General features: G+C 45.6%; 1 protein-coding gene across 3 annotated transcripts in view; it reads left to right on the top strand.

Annotated features, from left to right (window-relative positions):
* The window catches only part of LOC308677424 (vigilin-like), a 95,826-nt gene that overhangs the window by 27,032 nt on the left and 48,161 nt on the right, over positions 1-20,633 (top strand). For 2 of the 3 annotated variants that reach the window (XM_081343794.1, XM_081343792.1), the window contains exons 2-4: positions 17,321-17,400; positions 18,811-18,923; positions 19,149-19,297. In XM_081343794.1, coding sequence (XP_081199920.1) covers positions 18,848-18,923; positions 19,149-19,297 — 225 coding nt within the window. In that variant the 5' untranslated portion in view covers positions 17,321-17,400; positions 18,811-18,847. Of the gene's footprint in view, positions 1-16,646; positions 16,687-17,320; positions 17,401-18,810; positions 18,924-19,148; positions 19,298-20,633 lie in introns of those variants that run through there. The other variant, XM_081343793.1, reaches the window with a different exon arrangement.

The raw sequence follows: 20,633 nt of genomic DNA, 5'->3' as shown, positions 1-20,633 counted from the left end.
GTTAGCCTGCAATGCTGCATTCTAACCCCCGCGCCATCACGGGTCTTTGTTCTCTGATTGTTAAGCGGGTTTTACCTCATTTTTATGGCTTTTCTTGCCACAGTTGTTAAGCGAATCACTGCAGTTGCTAAGTTAGTGATACGGTTGTTAAGTGAATCCGGCTTTCCCCCACTGACGTTGCTTATCAGAAGGTCGTAGAAGGTGAATCACATGACCCTGGACCACTGCAGTTGTGATAAAGATGAACCGGTTGCCAAGCGTCTGAATTTTGATCACATGACCATTGGGATGCCGCAACGGTCGTAAGTGTGAAAAACAGTCAGAAGTCGCTTTTTTCAAAAGCCGTTCTAACTTTGAAAGGTCACGAAACGAACTGTTGTAAGTTGAGGACTGCCTGCGCTCATGTCCACTTTACCTAAAAAAATAGTGTCCTGATGAAGATCTTTAATATGGTGGCTCTTTTTGGACCCAGTCTCCAAAAACCAAACCATGCTGCTTTAAAGGGATTAGCAGGTACCGTATTTTCCGGCGTATAAGACGACTTTTTAACCCATGAAAATCATCTCAAAAGTTGGGGGGTCGTCTTATACGCCCAGTCGTCTTATACGCCGGAAAATCAGCAAGCCCGGGAAGGCACGCCCTCCCCTCTCACTGTTGTGATTCAGGGTCAGCCTGTGGGTTCGGCAGTTGGGTCGGATGACTCAGATGAGGGGGAGGAGGGGGGTGTTGAAGAACTTGCTGATGATGGCTTTGAGGCTCCGCAGAGCCCCCAGCCAGGCCCCTCCCACCTGGTGGAGACCCAGCTGTGTGAGCCTGACAGCGTGGATGAAGATGACCCACAGCTGGCCCTGTTCAAGGACGCCCGACGCAGGAGGCAGTCAAGTAGGAGTAAACAGAGGAAGGCAATGGGGCTTCTCGGAAGGAGGGAGAGAGAAGCCACGCCCTGAACTCTTTATAAAGGACTTGTGTGGGGAGGGCTGGTTTGCTGAAAGCAACCGCTCAGATAGTGTATCTTGGTAGTGTATCTTGGTTCGTGTCTTGTTTGTTTTTGTAATAAATTTGGCAGACGTATTCCAGCCTCTTGCCGTCTGTAAAGGGGTTGCCTTTTCTGCAAGGCCGGTAGCAGGCTGGTACAGAACACTCACTGTGGAGGAAGCAGGGCAGGCTGGCGTCCTGCGCACGCGCGCGCTCCCCAGCTGTTAAGGAGCACTCCTTAGCAGCCGGGGAGTGCGCGCGTGTGCAGGACTGCCCTGCCGGCTCCTGCCCGATGCTCTTCCCTCTTGAGGCAGCATCCCCGAGGACATCCCCGCCAGACGCCAGCCTGCCCTGCTTCCTCCACAGTGAGAAGGGAGGGCGTGCCTTCCCGGGCTCGCTGATTTTCCGGCGTATAAGACGAAAAATCTTGAAAATCATCTCAAAAGTTGGGGGGGGTCGTCTTATACGCCGGAAAATACGGTAGTTAGTATTATGTTTTGGTAGCACAGGGAAAAAAAAGCTAAATATCATCTTGTTAATAGTATGGAAACAGATGATGATGCCATCCTTTTTTTTCCCCCTCCCTCAACCTTCCAGCCTAGATTATACAGCCTGGCTTTCTTTGAGGCATCCCACCCAAGTACATTAGTAGATCCAATCTGCTGGCTTTTATATTTACAAGATCAGCCGGGATGGTGTGACCTAAAAGTTAAAAAGATGCAGAACAAGTTGATGGGTAGCCTGAGGGGTGTTTTTTGTGCTATATGGTTCCCATTTAGCATAATAAAAAGAAATCAGATGATAGGTAGATTTTAGAAGCCGGGAGTTTTCTTGTATTTATCAGGGATCTCTACCATATTACAAGATACCATACTGCTAAGCTTGTAAGCCGCCCTGAGTCTTCGGAGAAGGGCGGGATATAAATGGAATTAAAATAAAATTAAAATTAAAATAAAATTAAAATAATTAAAATAATTAATTAACAAATTAAAATAAAATTAAAATAAAATAAAATAAAAATAAAAATAAAAAAATAAAATAAAATAAAAAATATTAGATATAATGAGGTTGTTGTTGTTGTTGTTAGCTGCGAAGTCGTGTCCGACCCATCGCGACCCTATGGACAACGTTCCTCCAGGCCTTCCTGTCCTCTACCATCTTCTGGAGTCCATTCAAGCTCACACCCACTGCTTCAGTGACTCCATCCAGCCACCTCATTCTCTGTCGTCCCCTTCTTCTCTTGCCCTCAACCTTTCCCAGCATGAGGCTCTTCTCCAGTGAGTCCTTCCTTCTCATTAGGTGGCCAAAGTATTTGAGTTTTAGCTTCAGGATCTGGCCTTCTAAAGAGCAGTCGGGGTGGATCTCCTCTAGGACTGACCGGTTTGATCGCCTTGCAGTCCGAGGGACTCGCAGGAGTCTTCTCCAGCACCAGAGTTCAAAGGTCTCGATTCTTTGGCGCTCAGCCTTTTTTATGGTCCAACTTTCACTGCCGTACATTGCAACTGGGAAGACCATATAATGAGGAAGCTACCCTAAATAGCCAATTTCAGATCGTTGTGAAAAAGAACTGGTGCATTAATATACTTTAGATTTGGAGGAAGGATTTTCTGCTTTCCGTCTGTCGAAACTCAAGTGCTTTTTGGGTTTGATCGCTCAGCACGGGCCAGGAAAAAGCCTGGGGCAACTTTCAGCGTTTATGCCATTTTTCTCTCCATACCAACAACGTTCTTCCTCATCCGGTGGTAGTTTGCTTTAAATTCCCCTAATTTGGTCCTGCAAAAGAGGGTGCAGAAATGTGTCAACACAAGAAGGGAGAAGGGGCAAAAATTGCTACCGTATGCTTGCTTTACGCCCCTTGGAGTTTTTTTTTTTTTTTTTTAATTCCATTTATATCCCGCCCTTCTCCGAAGACTCAGGGCGGCTTACAAGCTTAGCAGTAGCCTTCATTCTATGTATATGCCTGCTTATTAGGGCTTTCACACACACCCCAAGCGGCATTGTTACAAAGTCAGCTTAATTGCCCCCAACAATCTGGGTCCTCATTTTACCTACCTCGGAAGGATGGAAGGCTGAGTCAACCTTGAGCCTGGTGGGACTCGAACCTGCACTAATTGCAGGCAGCTGGTGTTACTTAAGGAGGCATTAGCCCACTGCTCCACCAAGGCTCTTTGAGGAGAATTGCCAGCTAATTTATGAAGATGGCTTTCCAGCTAATATGGTGTCTCCACGAGGGGTGTCAAGAACAGGAGAAGTCTTATGGAATTAAGCCAAACTTAAATTGACATAAAGGTAAAGGTAAAGGTTCCCCCGCACATGCGTGCTAGTCGTTTCCAATTCTAGGGGCCGGTGCTCATCTCCGTTTCAAAGCCGAAGAGCCAGCGCTTGTCCGAGGACGTCTCCGTGGTCACGTGGCCGGCATGACTAGACGCCAAAGGCGCACGGAACGCTGTTACCTTCCCACGGTAGTGGTCCCTATTTTTCTACTTGCATTTTTTTTACGTGCTTTCGAACTGCTAGGTTGGCAGAAGCTGGGACGAGTAACAGGCGCTCACTCTGTTACGCGGCACTCGGGATTCGACCCGCCAAACTGCCGACCTTCTGATCGACAAGCTCAGCGTCCTAACCCACTGAGCCACCGCGTCCCTTAAATTGACATAAAAGCAGCCCTTTACTCACGACCAAAATTCAGCCGCCAATTTCTATTGCTAAGTGAAATATTTGTCAGGTAAATTTTGCCCCATTCTACGACCTTTCTTGCCACCGTTGAGTGAATCACCGCAGTTGTTAATTTAATAACATGGCTGTTAAGTGAATCTGGCTTCCCCATTGATTTTGCTTGTCAGAAGGTCACAAAAAGTGATCACATGATCCCGTCTGACACTGCAGTTGTCATACATATGAAGCAATCGCCAAGCATGCCAACTATAGTTCACGTGACCATGGGGATGCTGCCATGGTCCTAAGTGTGAACAACGGCCTCAAGTCACTTTTTTCAGTGACGTCGCAACTTCGAACAGTCACTAAATGAACTGTTGTAAGTTGAGGACTATTTGCATTGTGTAAAACTGCAATTTGGCTTAAGCATTTACATGAGTAAATGTAAATGGGCTTAGGGCAAGATAGTAAGGCGAGAGCTGTGTTTTTTGGTGGCTGGGGGCCTTCATGCATTTAAGAAGACTGATAGTCACGAAGAGCATCTGGACAGAGGTGATTTCAGAAGCAAGTTTTGGGGTGTAACCCTTGTATGGGTTATGTTTCCACCACATGGGCTTTCTACTTCCAAATCTCAGGAAGCTATTATCTTTGAGGATATCTCTTATGTTCAATGGGAACCCCACTTGTAGGAGGACCCCCTACAAGTGAGTTGTAAGTCCCTCACTTCTAGATCATGGCATAAACTGTTGGGTCAACCCAATCAGTTGGATGTGTTCAATAAATCATAATTAGCTCGGTCTGATATAGATAGATGAACCTAATCCAAAGGTCTTCAGGACCATCTCTCCCAACCTTGATTTGTCCTTTGGATTCTTTAAGGAAAGGAATAGTGAGGAGTCCTCCCCATGGAGAGGACATCTTAGGAGCACCTTCTCAGTTGAGCACCCGTCACCAAGATAACATCCCCAACTCCTGATTTGTAGAGAGACCGTAAAATGGTGTTTCTCAATCGAGAGAGGACTTTAAGCCAAGTGGACTTCAACTCCATGTATCTTGAAGTCCACGTATCTTAAAAGTTGCCCAGGTTGAGAACTGCTGCCTTTAAAACATCATTACTCCTCAGAGCTTTTAGCTACTGCTGCTGTTGTTGCCGGGGTGCCTTAACTAGCTAGCAAATTGCCAAGGCCGGTGTAATTGTTGCATGTTTATTGTCATTGCACCATGCCGTAAACCATCTTGAAGCCTTTGGGAAATTGGTGTTTTACAAATGCGTGCATAAATAAATACCTCTAGATTATGGCTAGGTAGGAGATAGAGTAGCTCAGCGTGCCGAGAGAGCTAGGTGTCCTTCCAGGATCAGCAACTCAAAGTGGTGGGAGTAAGCCAGAAGGCAGCGTGGCATCCGCTCTCGCCTTACTGTCTGCCACCCGGTACGTTAGTGCAGTTGTGTAATAACTTGGCAGAGGTATATACACTGACGAGGCGTTTCTGCAACAGGTGTGAGCCGCACACCGTATGAAATTTGGGGTTGCTCAGACTGACTGAGCAAAAAAAAAAAAAGCACAACGGAAGGTTTGTTTCTAAGCAAACTCCGTGGTCGCTCCTGCGCCTACGCCATCTTCTCTTTCATGTCAGGTTGGATGCCTTCATTTGTAGAAAGTCAGGGGCTTCCCTCGGCCTCCGGTGGCGTCACCTTGAAAACTCAGAATGCTTTATTCTTTGTGCCTCGGTAGCTCTGAAAAAGCCAGGGAAGCAATTTCCAGTTATCCTCTTGGCATTCCTCATATAGGCAATTCACCCTCAGCCTGACCAGCTTCCGGTTGGGTGGGCTTCTGTTCCCACCAGTAAAACAAGGTAAAGGAGTGCCTGCAGATTTTACTCTGCTAGTTCTTCCCGACCGTAAGGGGGGATTCTCATCTCCAAGGCCATTCTGCACTGTCCGAAGACATTTCCGTGCTTAGGTGGCCAGCGTGAATCAACGGAGCACTGTTACCTTCTCACCGAAGTGGTACCTATTGATCTAGTTGCATTTGCATGCTGTCCAACTGCTAGGTTGGCAGAAGCTGGGACGAGGACTGGAACTTACCTTGTTGCTTGGCACTCAGGTCTCAAACTGGGCTGCTGGCTTTCCAGCCGACAATCCCAGCGTCTTAGCCACAGACATTCAGCCGCCATTGGCTCCCCTCAGGGCTGCTAAGAATTACGGAAGTTGATCCAGGTATCTGCAGAGTGCCCAGGTTGGGAACCTGGTGATAGACGTAGTCCAGACATGTCAAACACAAGGCCGGATCCGGCCCACGAAGTGGTTTCATGTGGCCCGCGCAGCCATCCTGGAAACAGTGAGGGAACGGCCCCCACTGTCTTGGCCCTGGCCCAGAGACCTTCCTTCTGCCAGAGACCCTCAGATCTGTCCCACTCCTGCCCAGGCCCCCATAGGCACCCTTGATGCAAACGATGTAGAGCTGGCCACGCCCACCCAGTAGGCCATATGCACTCTAGCCACGCCCACCCAGTAGGCCACGCCCACCCTGGCAATACCCACCCGGCCCCCTGAGGGCAACCGCAATGCTGATATGGCCCTCAATGAAATTGAATTTGACACCCCTGACGTAGTCCTTCACCATAACGGGGGTTTCTGACTTGTATGAAAGAGCCTGAAACACCTTTGAGCTGACCCGGATTCCAAACGTATGTTATCGCCCCGGTCTACCAAGGGTAATTCAGCCTTACTCGCCCCCTATGGTTTGATCTCAGAATAACAAAGTAGGAAGGGAACTTTGGAGGTCTTCTAGTCCAACCCTCTGCTCAAGCAGGAGACCCTACACCATTTCAGACATATGGTTGTCCAGTCTCTGCTTAAAAACCTCCAGTGTTGGAGCATTTACAACTTCTGGAGGCAGGTTGTTCCACTGATTTGATTGTTCTAACTGTCAGGAAATTTCTCTCTAGTTTCTAGGTTGCTTCTCTCCTTGATTAGTTTCCATCCGTTGCTTCTTGTCCTGCCTTCAGGTGCTTTGGGGAATAGGTTGACCCTCTTTTCTTTGTGGCAGCCCCTGAGATATTGGAACACCTGCTATCATATCCCCCCTCGTCCTTCTCTTCATTAAACTAGACATCCCCAATTCCAGCAGCCATTCTTCGTATATTTTAGCCTCCAGTTGCCTAATCATCTTAATTGTTCTTCTCTGCACTCTTTCTAGAGTCTGAACATATTTTTTTTATATCGTGGCAACCAGGACTGAATGCAGTATTCCAAGTGTGGCCTTACCAAGGCACTGTGAAGCGACACTCCTCTTTCCAAACCCCTGGTTTTGCATTCCCAACTGTGCAGCTAAACCAAACATGCCCTTAAATCTTAGGTACAGTTTTCTGAGGGAGGAATCTGTGCCTTGCCTTGTTGAATTCTTGCATTCGTGGCAATATTAGTTCCAAATAGAGAGATAGAGACATATTTTCCCCCGCCCTGCTAGCCTACATTTCCTTGAGCATAATCTCCTTCAGTGACTACACACTGGTAATTGACGGAGCTGGAGCTAATCAAGATTACCTTGCTCGGGGTCTGAAGTGATTGCTTTGAAATTAGGTTAAGGGCCTTTTATCTTACCCTATCAGCATACTTTAGGAAATGTAATCAGGGTTAGGCTTTGGGCAATAAGACATCTCTGTCCATTTAGGTTAAAAGGTAAAGGTTCCCCTGCACATGTGTGCTAGTTGTTTCCAACTCTAGGGGCCGGTGCTCATCTCCGTTTCAAAGCCGAAGAGCCAGCGCTTGTCCCAGGACGTCTCCGTGGTCATGTGGCCGGCATGACTAGATGCCAGAGGCGCACGGAACGCTGTTACCTTCCCACCGTAGTGGTCCCTATTTTTCTACTTGCATTTTTACGTGCTTTCGAGCTGCTAGGTTGGCAGAAGCTGGGACGAGTAACAGGCGCTCACTCTGTTACGCGGCACTCGGGATTCGACCCGCCAAACTGCCAACCTTCTGATCAACAAGCTCAGCGTCCTAACCCACTGAGCCACCGCGTCCCTTTCCCATTTAGGTTAGATGTATAAATTCTCTTCCTTCAGGAATCTCAAGGCAAAACCCTTTGTATGATCTCCATAATTCAGGTAGTCCTCGATTTACGACCACAACTGAGCCCCAAATTTCCCTTGTTAAGCGAGACATTTGTTAAATGAGTTTGTGGCCCCAGTTTACGACTTTTCTTGGCACCGTGGTTGAGTGAATCACCGGTCGTAACTATGAACCGGTTGCCAAGCGTCTGAATTTTGATCGCCTGATCATGGGGATGCTTCCAGATGAGCCTTCTGGACTCTGAGCATCGTTCAGACATGTGGCTTTCAACTCCCAGAGCTCGTTAAGGACAGCTGTGTTTGACGGCGAGTTTAGGGAATTGATGACAGCTGTGTCTGCAGATTGGATTGGATTCAATTGATGAAAATGATGTCCCAATTAATGGGGGAGGGAGGGGCGGGCAGTCATTAGTTTTTAAAGAAAATAAATTTTGAATAGGATTTATTTTACATAGGAGCAGAACTTGTTTTCGAAAGGTATTTAGGATTCATCCTATTGGAAATGGATCCTGTCGAAATTATAGGTCGCACATATTCATTTCCTAGAAGGCGATTACAATTAAAATGTTTTTCTGCTTAAGTGTTTCTCAACTTTGGCAACTTTGAGACTTGTGGACTTCAACTCCCAGAATTCTGGGAGTTAAAGTCTACAAATTTGGAGGCCCATGCAGTAAGTTATGAGCGACACACTCCGGTTTCTCCTGGGCCTGTCGCACTTCCCCACCATGGTGGCCTGCCTTTTTTTTTCCATGGAAGATTTGCGGTGAAAACAAATCAATAATTACCGGTAGTCTTCAACTTAAGCATCACAATTGAGGCCAAAATTTCCATTGCTAAGCAAAATAGTTGTTAGCTCAATTTTGCCCCATCTTATGACCTTTCTTCTGACAATTGTTAAGTGAATCATTGCAGTTGTTAAGTTAGTAACACGGAGGTTAAGTGACACTGGCTTCCCCATGGACTTAGCTTGTCCAGAAGATCACAAATGGTGATGATCTCCTGACTCTGGGACCCTGCAGGCGTGTCATAAAGACATGCTTAATGGCCAAGTGTCCAAATTTTGATCACGTGACCATGAAGAGGCTGCAACAGTCATAAGTGGAAAACAGCAATAGGTCACTTTTTCCAGTGCCGCTGTAACTTCGAACAGTCATTAAATGAATGCAAATCAAGGTCTATCTGTATAAAGTTCTGATTCTTGTAAAGCTGGGAATGGAAAGTCTGCTCTTTCAAACGCCTCTCTCTAATTCCTTGAGGACTGGGGGCTTATGCGGATTACAAACCACCGGTCCTTTTGAGATCTTGCAAACACTGGGCGCTATGTAACAAAATGAAATTCAGTGGTGAAAAAAGTGAGGTTCTATATTTAGGCAGGAAAAACCAAATGCAAGGGTACAGTATAGGTCAGGGGTAGGCAACCTCGACTCTTTTATGACTCATGGACTTCAACTCCCAGAATTCCTGAGTCAGCTATGCTGACTCAGGAATTCTGGGAGTTGAAGTCCATGAGTCATAAAAGAGCCGGGGTTGCCTACCCCTGGTATAGGTAGTACCTCGCTCAATAGTAGCAGCTGTGAGAGGGATCTCGGAGTCCTAGTGGACCATCACTTAAATATGAGCCAGCCATGTGCTGCAGCTGCCAAAAAAAAAATCCAACACAGTTCTTGGCTGCATTAAAAGAGGGATAGAATCAAGATCATGTGAAGTGTTAATACCACTTTACAATGCCTCGGTAAGGCCACACTTGGAATATGGCATCCAGTTTTGGTCACCACGATGTAAAAAAGATGTCGAGACTCTGGAAAGAGTACAGAGAAGAGCAACAAAGATGATTAGGAGACTGGAAGCTAAAACATATAAGGAACGGTTGCTGGAATTGGGTATGTCTAGTTTAATAAAGAGAAAAGGATGAGGGGTGACATGACAGCAGTGTTCCAATATCTCAGGGGCTGCCACAAAGACGAGGCAGTCAAGCTATTCTCCAAAGCACCCGAAGGCAGGACAAGAAGCAACAGATGGAAACTCATCAAGGAGAGAAGCAAACTAGAACTAAGGAGAGACTTCCTGACAGTGAGGACAATTAATCAGTGGAACAACTGGCCTCCAGAAGTGGTGAATGCTCCAACACTGGAGGTTTTTAAGCAGAGATTGGACAACCCTTTGTCTGAAATGGCATAGGGTTTCTTGCCAGAGCAGGGGGTTGGACTAGAAGACCTCCAAGTTTCCTTCCAACTCTGTTATTCTCTTTTTATTTCTATTCTAATCTAAATGTCCAAACTCCTGTTTTAGATGCTGGTCCTCTGCCCTTTCTCTCATGCAGAACCGGTTTGTTTCTTTCTTACTTCCCATTCTTGTGTCTCTCCCCCCCCCCCCCCCCCCGGCCGCTTCTCTCATCTTTATTTATTGATGGCCACAGGCTGCATCAAGGAGAAGGGATGGCAGGTGGGAAGGGAGGTCATTGAGAAGTCAGGGGTTTTTCTGGTGGAGTACAGATGGTCCTCGACTTAGAGGTCCTCCACAGAGAGGGCCTCCTCAGGGTGCCTCCGGTCAGAGAATGCCGGCTGGTGGCCCCCAGGGGGAGGGCCTTCTCTGTGGGCGCCCCGGCCTTATGGAATCAACTGCCGGTTGAGCTCCGGATGGCACCGGATCTTCGCTCCTTCCGGCGCGGGTTAAAGACCCATTTATTCGAACAAGCTGGCCTGGCCTGAGGGAGGAATGTTAGGGTTTTAATGTTTTTATATTTTGATTGTTTTAACTTGGGCAACAATTTAATCCTTTTTAACTTTTGTACTTCTATTTATATGCCCTGTTCACCGCCCTGAGTCCTTCGGGAGAAGGGCGGTATAGAAATTCAAATAAATAAATAAATAAATAAATAAATAAATAAATAAATAAATAAATAAATAACAGTTCATTTGGGGATCGTTCAAAGTTACAACGGCACCGAAAAATGTGACTTACCACTTATTTCCCACAGTGACGACCTTTGCAGCATCCCCGTGCTCACGTGATCAAAATTCAGACGCTTGGCCACTGGTTCATACTTACGACCGTCGCTGTGTCCCGGGGTCATTGGATCCCCTTTTGCCGCCACCTGAGAAGCAAAGTCAATGGAGGAAGCCAGAGTCACTTAACAACCGAATTACTAAGTTGTCACCTGCAGCGAAAGGTCGTAAAATGGGGCCCAACTCACTTTAACAAATGTCTCGGTTACAACACCAGAAATGTTGGGCGCTCAGTTTATTTATTTATTTATTTATTTATTGATGGGATTTATATCCCGCCCTATCTCCCGAAGGACTCAGGGCGGCTAACAACAGAACATATAATAAGTACAGAAATCAAGATAAAAATGAAATTAAAATCATCTGTGCAATAAATTAAAATTAAAAATTAAAAGTAAATTAAAAATTCTAAATATAATTAATTAAAATGCCTGTCAGTCCAGGTCAGCCTGGTGGAACAGGAGTGTTTTGAGGCCGCGGCGAAAGGATTGGAGGTTTTGGGCCGTCCGAAGCTCAGGGGGGAGCTGATTCCATAGGGCTGGCGCTCCCACAGAGAAGGCCCTCCCCCTGGGGGTCGCCAGCCGACATTGCCTAGCTGACGGTACCCAGAGGAGGCCTTCTCTGTGTGAGCGTACTGGACGATGGGAATTTGTTCCCGGCAGCAGATGGTCCTGCAAGTATCCCAGGCCTAAGCCATGTAGGGCTTTAAAGGCAAGTACCAGCACCTTAAATCTCACCCGGAGGGCAACCGGTAGCCAATGCAGCTCACGCAGGAGGGGTGTAATATGGGAGTATCGGGGTGCTCCCATCACAACCCGTGCAGCTGCATTCTGCACCAGCTGAAGCCTCCGGGTGGTCTTCAAGGGCAGCCCCATGTAGAGAGCGTTACAGTAATCTATACGGGAGGTAACGAGTGCATGGGTGACTGTACGTAGGGCATCTCGGTCCAAAAAGGGGCGCAATTGGTATATAAGGCGAATCTGTGCAAATGCCCCCCTAGCCACGACTCCAGTTGCAGTTGTAAGTCGAGGACCACCTGTGCCTGTCTTGGGGAAGCAATGCTCCACCTACTCAAGGGAATTTCATTAGGGTGAACCGCTGAATTTTCTTGGGTTCAGCGTCCTCGTGGCTGTGAGGATTTGCCACCACTGCTAAACCATCCCCATCTTGGTCGGCCTTCCAAGTCAAGGTGGGAAGGAAATAAATGAGAAGTCAGAGATATCTTCCAAGGGAACAAATATTTTGGGACAGGAATGTTCCAGCTACAGGTAGTCCTCGACTTGCAACCATTCATTTAGTGACTGTTTCGAAGTTACAACAGCGCTGGAAAAAAGGCTATGGAGAGTCTCAGTCATCCGGATCATGGTTGTCCCAAAAGTGTTTTTTTTTAGGAGCTTCTTGTATAAAAAGCGAAATGGCTTCAAAGAAAAACAAAATCCAGTTGCCTTTTTTTTGGGGGGGGAGTACCTTTGGAGTACCTTTGGGCAGCACTGGAAAAAAGTGACTTATGACCTTTTTTACATGGTCATGTGATCAAAATTTGGGCGCCTAGCAACTGGCCGACTGACAGTTGTTAAGTGAATCGGCCTTCCCTGATGACTTTGTTCAGCAGAAGATGGCCAAAGGGGACACTGTGCCCCCAGGACACTGCAGCCATCAGAGACATGGACTATTCGTCAAGCATCCAGATGTCAGTCACGTGGCCGTGGCGGTGCTGCGACGGTCGTAAGTGTGAAAAAGGGTCATAAGTCACTTTTTTCAGTGCCCTTGTGACTTTGAACGGTCACTAAAGAAACTGTTGTAAGTCGAGGACTACCTGTATTGCTTCTCGATCAAACCCAACTTCCTTCAGGTCTAGTTTTTAAGCAGAGACTGGAGAACCATTTCTCTAAAATGGCGTAGGGTTTCCTGCCTGAGCAGGGGGTTGGACTAGAAGACCTCCAAGGTCCCTTCCAACTCCTGTCCTGTCCTGTTCTGTTCTGTTCCGTTCCGTTCCATGCCATTCCATTCTATTCCATTCCATTCCATTCTATTCTAATTATTATTCTGTTCTGTTCTGTTCTGTTCTGTTCTACTCTACTCTACTCTACTCTACTCTACTCTACTCTGTTCCGTTCCGTTCCATTGCATTCCATTCCATTCCATTCCAATTATTCTATTCTATTCTATTCTATTCTATTCTATTCTATTCTATTCTATTCTATTCTATTCTATTCTATTCTATTCTATTCTATTCTATTCCATTCCATTCCATTCCATTCCATTCCATTCCATTCCATTCCATTCCATTCCAATTATTCCATTCCATTCCATTCTAATTATTATTCTATTCCATTCCATTCCATTCTAATTATTATTCTGTTCTGTTCTGTTCTGTTCTACTCTACTCTGTTCCGTTCCATTCCGTTGCATTCCATTCCGTTCCAATTATTCTATTCTATTCTATTCTATTCTATTCTATTCTATTCTATTCTATTCTATTCTATTCTATTCTATTCTATTCTATTCTATTCTATTCCATTCCATTCCATTCCATTCCATTCCATTCCATTCCATTCCATTCCTTCTATTCCATTCCATTCCATTCCATTCTAATTATTATTCTATTCTATTCTATTCTATTCTATTCTATTCTATTCTATTCTATTCTATTCTATTCTATTCTATTCTATTCTATTCTATTCTATTCTATTCTATTCTATTCTATTCTATTCTATTCCATTCCAATTATTCTATTCCATTCCATTCCATTCCATTCTAATTACTATTCTATTCTATTCTATTTTATTCTATTCTATTCTATTCTATTCTATTCCATTCCATTCCATTCCATTCCATTCCATTCCATTCCATTCCATTCCAATTATTATTCTATTCTATTCTATTCTATTCTATTCTATTCTATTCTATTCTATTCTATTCTATTCTATTCCATTCCATTCCATTCCATTCCATTCCATTCCAATTATTCTATTCTATTCCATTCCATTCCACTCCACTCCTGCCTGAATGTAAAGGACTAATTACAAAAAGCGTTCTGAACAGGCAATATTTCCAGGCATGCACAGTCACCCTTCTCTCTCCCCCCCACCCAACCACCCCCAGCACAGAATGGTGTTGGAAAGCAATGGCGAAGGGCAGATTCTGAATGAATGCATTTTGTAGAAAGGCACATTCCCAACGGGTGACATCCCTGTGCAAAAACTAATGAGCTTTTTTGCATTTTGTGACACGTGCAGCCTCAGCTTCCATCCTCTGAAGGAAAGAAACAAAGCCGATGGGAGGTTGTCAGTTCTGGTGATGTTAAACTTTCTTGGAGACGTGCGCGCGCGCACACACACACACACACACACACACACACACTAACTCCATGCTTTCAGAATATACAGGTTGTCCTCGGCTTACAACGTTGCATTTACTGACTGTTCGAAGTTACAATGGCACCGAAAACAGTGACTTTACGACCGTTTTTTCACCGTGGTCGCATGATCAAAATTCGGACGCTTGGCAACTGCTTCGTATTTATGACCGTTGCAGTGTCCCAGGGTCATGCGATCCCCTTTTGCGACCTTCTGACCAGCAAAAATTCAACGGGGGAAGCCAGAATCCCTTAACAACAGCGTTCCTAACTTAACAACTGCCGTGATTCACTGAACAACTGCGGCAAGAATGGTGGTAAAGCCAGGCACTTAACAAATGTTTCTCTTAGTAGCAGAAAGTTTGGGCTGAATTGTGGTCGTACATCGAGGACTACCTGTCTACTTTACCTTCTACGTTTAAACTGTTGGTTTCAGGCCGTTGTGCATTGTGTGGCATCTGTTCCCACTCACCCACCCAGGGTTGTGGGGTGTTTTTTTGTTTTTTTGATAAAATAGTCTCTTTCTCTGCCTTTCTTTTTGCTATGGCCTTAATGTGGATTGGAAAGAGTTACCCAAAGAATCAAACAGAGGGATCTCTCTGTTACTTAAGCGTATTCCCCAATTAGAAATGTACGGTCTCCATGAACCGAGTGTGTGTGTTTGGGTGTCCGTGTCCTCCTACACTTCCCCACCTCACCTGCAGCCCTGCCACTCGCTTCTGGGCTGATGGGAAGGTAAGAACCAAGCGTGATTAATTCCCGATGGCCACAAGAGGCTTTCTCTGAAATCCTTGCTGTAGTTTGGGTCCTAGGAAGCTTACGCGGTGCTGTGCTTTAAATAAAAAAAGCTAGGCGGCGATGGGAAAAGAGACAAGATAGCATTGTGGGCAAGGAAGAGGTTTTGTCGTGTCTGATTAGAGAGGCAACCCCAGCTTATCCTAACCGTGTGAATATTGTTAGCGTTCTCTCGCTGGGCATCTTCTTGAGCGTGTTGTTGATATAGGCTTTTGTCTATGCCAGGGGTAGGCAACCTCGGCTCTTTTATGACTCATGGACTTCAACTCCCAGAATTCCTGAGTCAGCATAGCATAGCATAGCTGACTCAGGAATTCTGGGAGTTGAAGTCCATGAGTCATAAAAGAGCCGAGGTTGCCTACCCCTGGTCTATGCCATTGGGGAATTCTGGGAGTAGAAAAGTCCAGTACATCTGCACATTAATTAATATTTCCAGGAAACCTGTAATGCCTCTCTGCTTCTGCAGCTGGAGCGTCACAAAAGCTATAGGCAGTCACTGACCTATAATGCATTCGTTTAGAACAGGGGTCTTCAAACTTGGCCCTTTTATGACTTGTGGACTTCAACTCCCAGAATTCCTCAGCCAGTGTGTCTGGCTGAGGAATTCTGGGAGCTGAAGTCCACAAGTCATAAAAGGGCCAAGTTTGAAGACCCCTGGTTTAGAACAATAAACCGTAAATAAACAACCAGCGGAATGATAGGCCTTCAGACATTGTGGGTGCTCCAACGCTGGAGGTTTTTAAGAAGAGATTGGGCAACCGTTGATCTGGAATGGTACAGGGTTTCCTGCTTGAGCAGAGGGTTGGACTAGAAGATCTCCAAGGTCCCTTCCAACTCTGTTAGAATAGGACAGGACAGGACAGGACAGGACAGGACAGAACAGAAAAAAATAAACAGAGTTTATTGTTGCTGTTATTCTGTTGCAGTTGCAATAGAATAGAATAACAGCTGGAAGGGACCTTGGAGGTCGTCTAGTCCAACCCTTTGCTCAGGCAGACAAATGGTTGTCCAATCTCTCCTTAAAAACTTCCAGTGTTTGGGGCATTCACAACTTCTTGAGGCAAGTAGTTCTAATAGTCAAGAGAATTTCTTCTTAGTTCTAGGTTGTTATTCTGTAGTTCGAAGTTACAACAGCGCTGAAAAAAATAGTGATTTATGACAGGTTTTGACACTTAGGACCACTGCAACATCCCCATGGTCACGTGATAGATTTGGGAGCTTGGCAACTGGCATGCACTTAACGAATGTTGCAGTGCCCCATGGGTTATGTGATCACCATTTGCAACCTTCCCAGCTGGCTTCCCACAAGCAGAGTCAATGGGGGCAAGCCAGATTCTCCTAACGACTGCGTGATTCCCTTAACAACTGCAACAACTCACTTACAACGGTGGCAGAAACGGTTGCAAAATGAGGTGCAACTCACTCAACGGCTGCCTTACTTAGCAACAGAAATTTGCGGTTGTAGGTTGAGGACTACCTATGCTGTGTATAGCCTGTCGCAGTTTCATAACTGTAGTTCTCAGTTTTGGCACTCGGCTTTGGATGCCAGGAACCACTTCACCCCTTTGAGTAAAGGAACAATTCTAGTTGCACCCAGAAAGATCTGGAAGTGAGATTTCATTTTAAAGAGGGCCTTAGTTCCTTTAGTCGGTGACTTTTCTGAGACTGGTGTGGCTTCGCAGCATTATTTAATGATTATGTCTCTTATTTTAATGTTATTTTAATTTATTTATATCCTGCCTTTTTTCCTAAACAACTCAAGGTGGTAAACATATCTAATACTCCTTCCTCCTCCTGTTTTCCTCACTACAACCACCCTGTGAGGTGAGTTGGGCTGAGAGAGAATTATTGGCCCAAAGACACCCAGCCAGCTTTCATCTCTAAGGCAGGACTAGAACTCCCAGTCTCCTGGTCATTGTCTCAAGGTCATCCACTGGCTTTCATCTCTAAGGCAGGACTAGAACTCACAGTCCACCAGAGCCTGTGTCTAGCCTGGTTCTAGATTAGCCCAAAGTCACCCAGCCAATTTTCATGCCGAAGGCGGGACTAGAACTCACAGTCTCCCAGTTTCTAGCCTGGTGCCTTAACCAATATAGACCAAACCGGCTCTATCTCGGAGAGACTGCTTGTTTTCTAAGAAATGGCTATTTTTAGATTGCATTGTAGATTTGTTTTCTTCGGGTCATGAGGACTAGGATCCCAATGGCCTAATAGTTTCCTCTACGCTCCCCACTGAATGCCTGGAGGGTGCAGGAAGCCTCACGGCCGCAGGGAGATGTCATAGAACAAAAATAAGTTCTTTTGGAAGATACGCAACACGCTCCCATAATTTTTAAATAGTCTTCCATTGCTATTCTACTTACCTGTGTATATCCTTAATTGGGGCTGGGGGCCTCTTCCACTGGATGGGGTGTGTGTGTTTTCATCCTAAAATGATGGTATTCCATTCTCCTGGCAGGACCAAAACTGCTGTCACGCTGAAGCGCCACAGGTAGCCTTGCTTCGGACGGACCTTTCCGGCATTTGACCATTTTGCAGGTAAGCCGAGGAGGAAGGTCGTGTTTTGCCCCACTGAGTTAGGAGTGGGCAGCCAGCAGAGCGTGGATGATTGTGCCAGGATGTAAATCTGATGGATTAGTAGTGAATGCGATCTCTGGCACCTGGATTGCTTGCTGTAAAAATGAAGCCTTGGGCAAGGCGAAAGGACACATTTGAAGTTTGGATAGATCCACGCTGATAATTTAGCAGAGCTGAGCTGGCATCTTGTGAGTAAAATACCAGCCATGCTCAGGGTTAAATAATGCCAAGGCCTCCTCCAAAGGAGTTTGGTCAACTCTGACAATTTCTTTCTTTCTTTCTTTCTTTCTTTCTTTCTTTCTTTCTTTCTTTCTTTCTTTCTTTCTTTCTTTCTTTCTTTCTTTCTTTCTTTCTTTTTGTCTCTCTCTCTCTCCTTCCTTTCTTCCTTCCTTTCTTCCCTCTCTTTTTCTTTCTCTCTTTCTTCCTCCCTCCCTCCTTCCTTCCTTCCTTCACCTCCCTCCTTTCTTTCTTTCTCCCACCCTCCCCTCTCTCTTTCTCTCTCTTTCTCCTTCCTTCCTTCCTTCCTTTTTCTTTTTCTTTCCTTCCTTCCTTCCTTCCTTTCCCTCTCTTCCTCCTTCCTTCCTTCCTTTCTTTCTTTCTTTCTTTCTTTCTTTCTTTCTTTCTTTCTTTCTTTCTTTCTTTTTTCTTTCTTTCTTTCTTTCTTTCTTTCTTTCTTTCTTTCTTTCTTTCTTTCTACCTCCCTCCTCCCTTTCTTTCTTTCTTTCTTTCTTTCTTTCTTTCTTTCTTTCTTTCCTTCCTTCCTTCCTTTCCCTCCCTCCTTCCCTCCTTTCTCTCTTTCTTTCTCTCCCTCACTCCTTTCTCTCTCTCTTTCTTTCTTTCTCTTTCTTCCTCCTTTCTTTCTTTCTTTTTCTTTCTTTCTTTCTTTCTTTCTTTCTTTCTTTCTTTCTTTCTTTCTTTCCTTCCTTTCCCTCCCTCCCTCCCTCCTTTCTCTCTTTCTTTCTCTCCCTCACTCCTTTCTCTCTCTCTTTCTTTCTTTCTTCCTCCTTTCTTTCTTTTTCTTTCTTTCTTTCTTTCTTTCTTTCTTTCTTTCTTTCTTTCTTTCTTTCTTTCTTTCTTTCTTCCTCCTTTCTTTCTTTCTTTCTTTCTTTCTTTCTTTCTTTCTTTCTACCTCCCTCCTTTCTTTCTTTCTTTCTTTCTTTCTTTCTTTCTTTCTTTCTTTCTTTCTTTCTTTCTTTCTTTCTTTCTTTCTTTCCCTCCCTCCCTCCCTCCCTCCCTCCCTCCCTCCTTTCTCTCTTTCTCTCCCTCACTCCTTTCTCTCTCTCTTTCTTTCTTTCTCTTTCTTCCTCCTTCCTTCCTTTCTTTCTTTCTTTCTTTCTTTCTTTCTTTCTTTCTTTCTTTCTTTCTTTCCAGTGGAATATCGGAAACGCGCAAATCTGGGTTTGAAACAATGAGTTCGGTCGCCGTGTTAACACCCGAGAGCTTTGCTGAGCACCGCAGCGGCCTGAGGGACGAAGAATCACGAGGTGAGATGGTCTCGCCGGTGGAGGATGTAGAAAGGACATCCTCACGGCCAGCGAGAGGCGAAGCTGGTCATAAGTCACTTTTTTCAGTGCTGTTGTAACTGTAAACTAAATGACTGGTTGTAAGTTGAGGCCTACCTATAGTATTTAATTGAACTTCTCTCAAAGGAGACGTTGTCTTTATACATTTCTCTCTCTTGGTTTCCTTGTGGTCTCTGCTCCAAGCAGGAGGTGTCCCGGAAGATGAGGCCTATATCCCAACTTATTTGGAAGCTTTCCCTCCGCTCCCGGAAAAGGGGGCTCCAGCTGAGAGGTCCAGTGAGTTCACTGGAGTATGGAACAAAATCCGGCCTATCAAATCTTCAGTCATCACCCAGGTGAGTGCACAGAGGAGGTGGGTGCAGTGCACAGTGGTGGGTGTGATCTCCCACAGAAAAGGAATTGTTGGTTGGGAGCAACCTCGGCCAATCTGGTTTCCTCCAAGTGGGTGGACTTTTACATACCCAGAATTCCTCAGGCAGCGTAATCACGCTCCTGCCAGGAGAATGGAATACCATCATTTTAGGATGAAAACATGCCTCCCCAACCAGTGGAAGAGGCCCCCATCCCCAATTAAAGACAATTATGGGCATTGATTCATGCACCTGAAGGATATCCAAGCTGGATCGGGTTGGTTCAGAACAGTGGGAGTCATTGGGGCATAATGAAGCCATTTGCAATGGCTTGTTTGAGAATTGAGGATCCGGTTAGGGCTGGATGCCTCTGGGATGCTTGCATAAAACACAAGGCACTCTGGTTTTTTGTTTTTTTTTAACCAATAAAGGAGAATATTTGTAGCTCATATTTGAAATGAGGAGTCCTTGGTGCTCTCTGAGCTTGGTTGATTTCTGGCAGACGTTTCATGACCCAAACTAAGTAACATCATCAGTGCTAATGCAGTGCAGTGTTAGTGACAAGCTCTGATGATGTTACCTAGTTTGGGTCATGAAACAACTGCAAGAAAACAACCAAGCTCAGAGAGCACCAAGAATCCCACAGTCATTCTCCTCCTCCTCCTCCTCCTCATCATCATCATCACCATCACCATTATCATCATCATCCCACTGATGGTGTTACCTAGTTTGGGTCATGAAATGTCTGCAAGAAAACAACCAAGCTCAGAGAGCACCAAGAATCCCACAGTCATTCTCCTCCTCCTCCTCCTCCTCCTCCTCCTCATCATCATCATCACCATCACCATCACCATCATCATCATCATCATCATCATCATCATCCCACTGATGGTGTTACCTAGTTTGGGTCATGAAATGTCTGCAAGAAAACAAGCTCAAGAGAGCACCAAGAATACCACAGTCGTCATCCTCCTCCTCCTCCTCCTCCTCCTCCTCCTCCTCCTCCTCCTCCTCCTCCTCCTCCTCCTCCTCCTGATGGTATTACCTAGTTTGGGTCATGAAATGTCTGCAAGAAAAGCTCAAGAGAGCACCAAGAATCCCACAGTCGTCGTTGTCCTCCTCCTCCTCCTCCTCCTCCTCCTCCTCCTCCTCCTCCTCATGATGTTACCTAGTTTGGGCCATGAAATGTCTGCAAGAAAACAAAGAAGCTCAGAGAGCACCGGGGATTCCTCAGAGTCTGTTTTTTGTGGGGGTGAGGGTGGGGTGGGGGGTTGTTGGCGATTGAGAAAAGGGGTAATTGGGTCAAACCATTGAAGGGCCA

Source organism: Vipera berus, assembly GCF_964194415.1.
Source record: "Vipera berus genome assembly, chromosome: Z".
NCBI classification, from domain to species: Eukaryota; Metazoa; Chordata; class Lepidosauria; order Squamata; family Viperidae; genus Vipera; species Vipera berus.
Note: the sequence above shows the minus strand (reverse complement) of the source record. Positions and strands in the feature narration are given on the sequence as shown.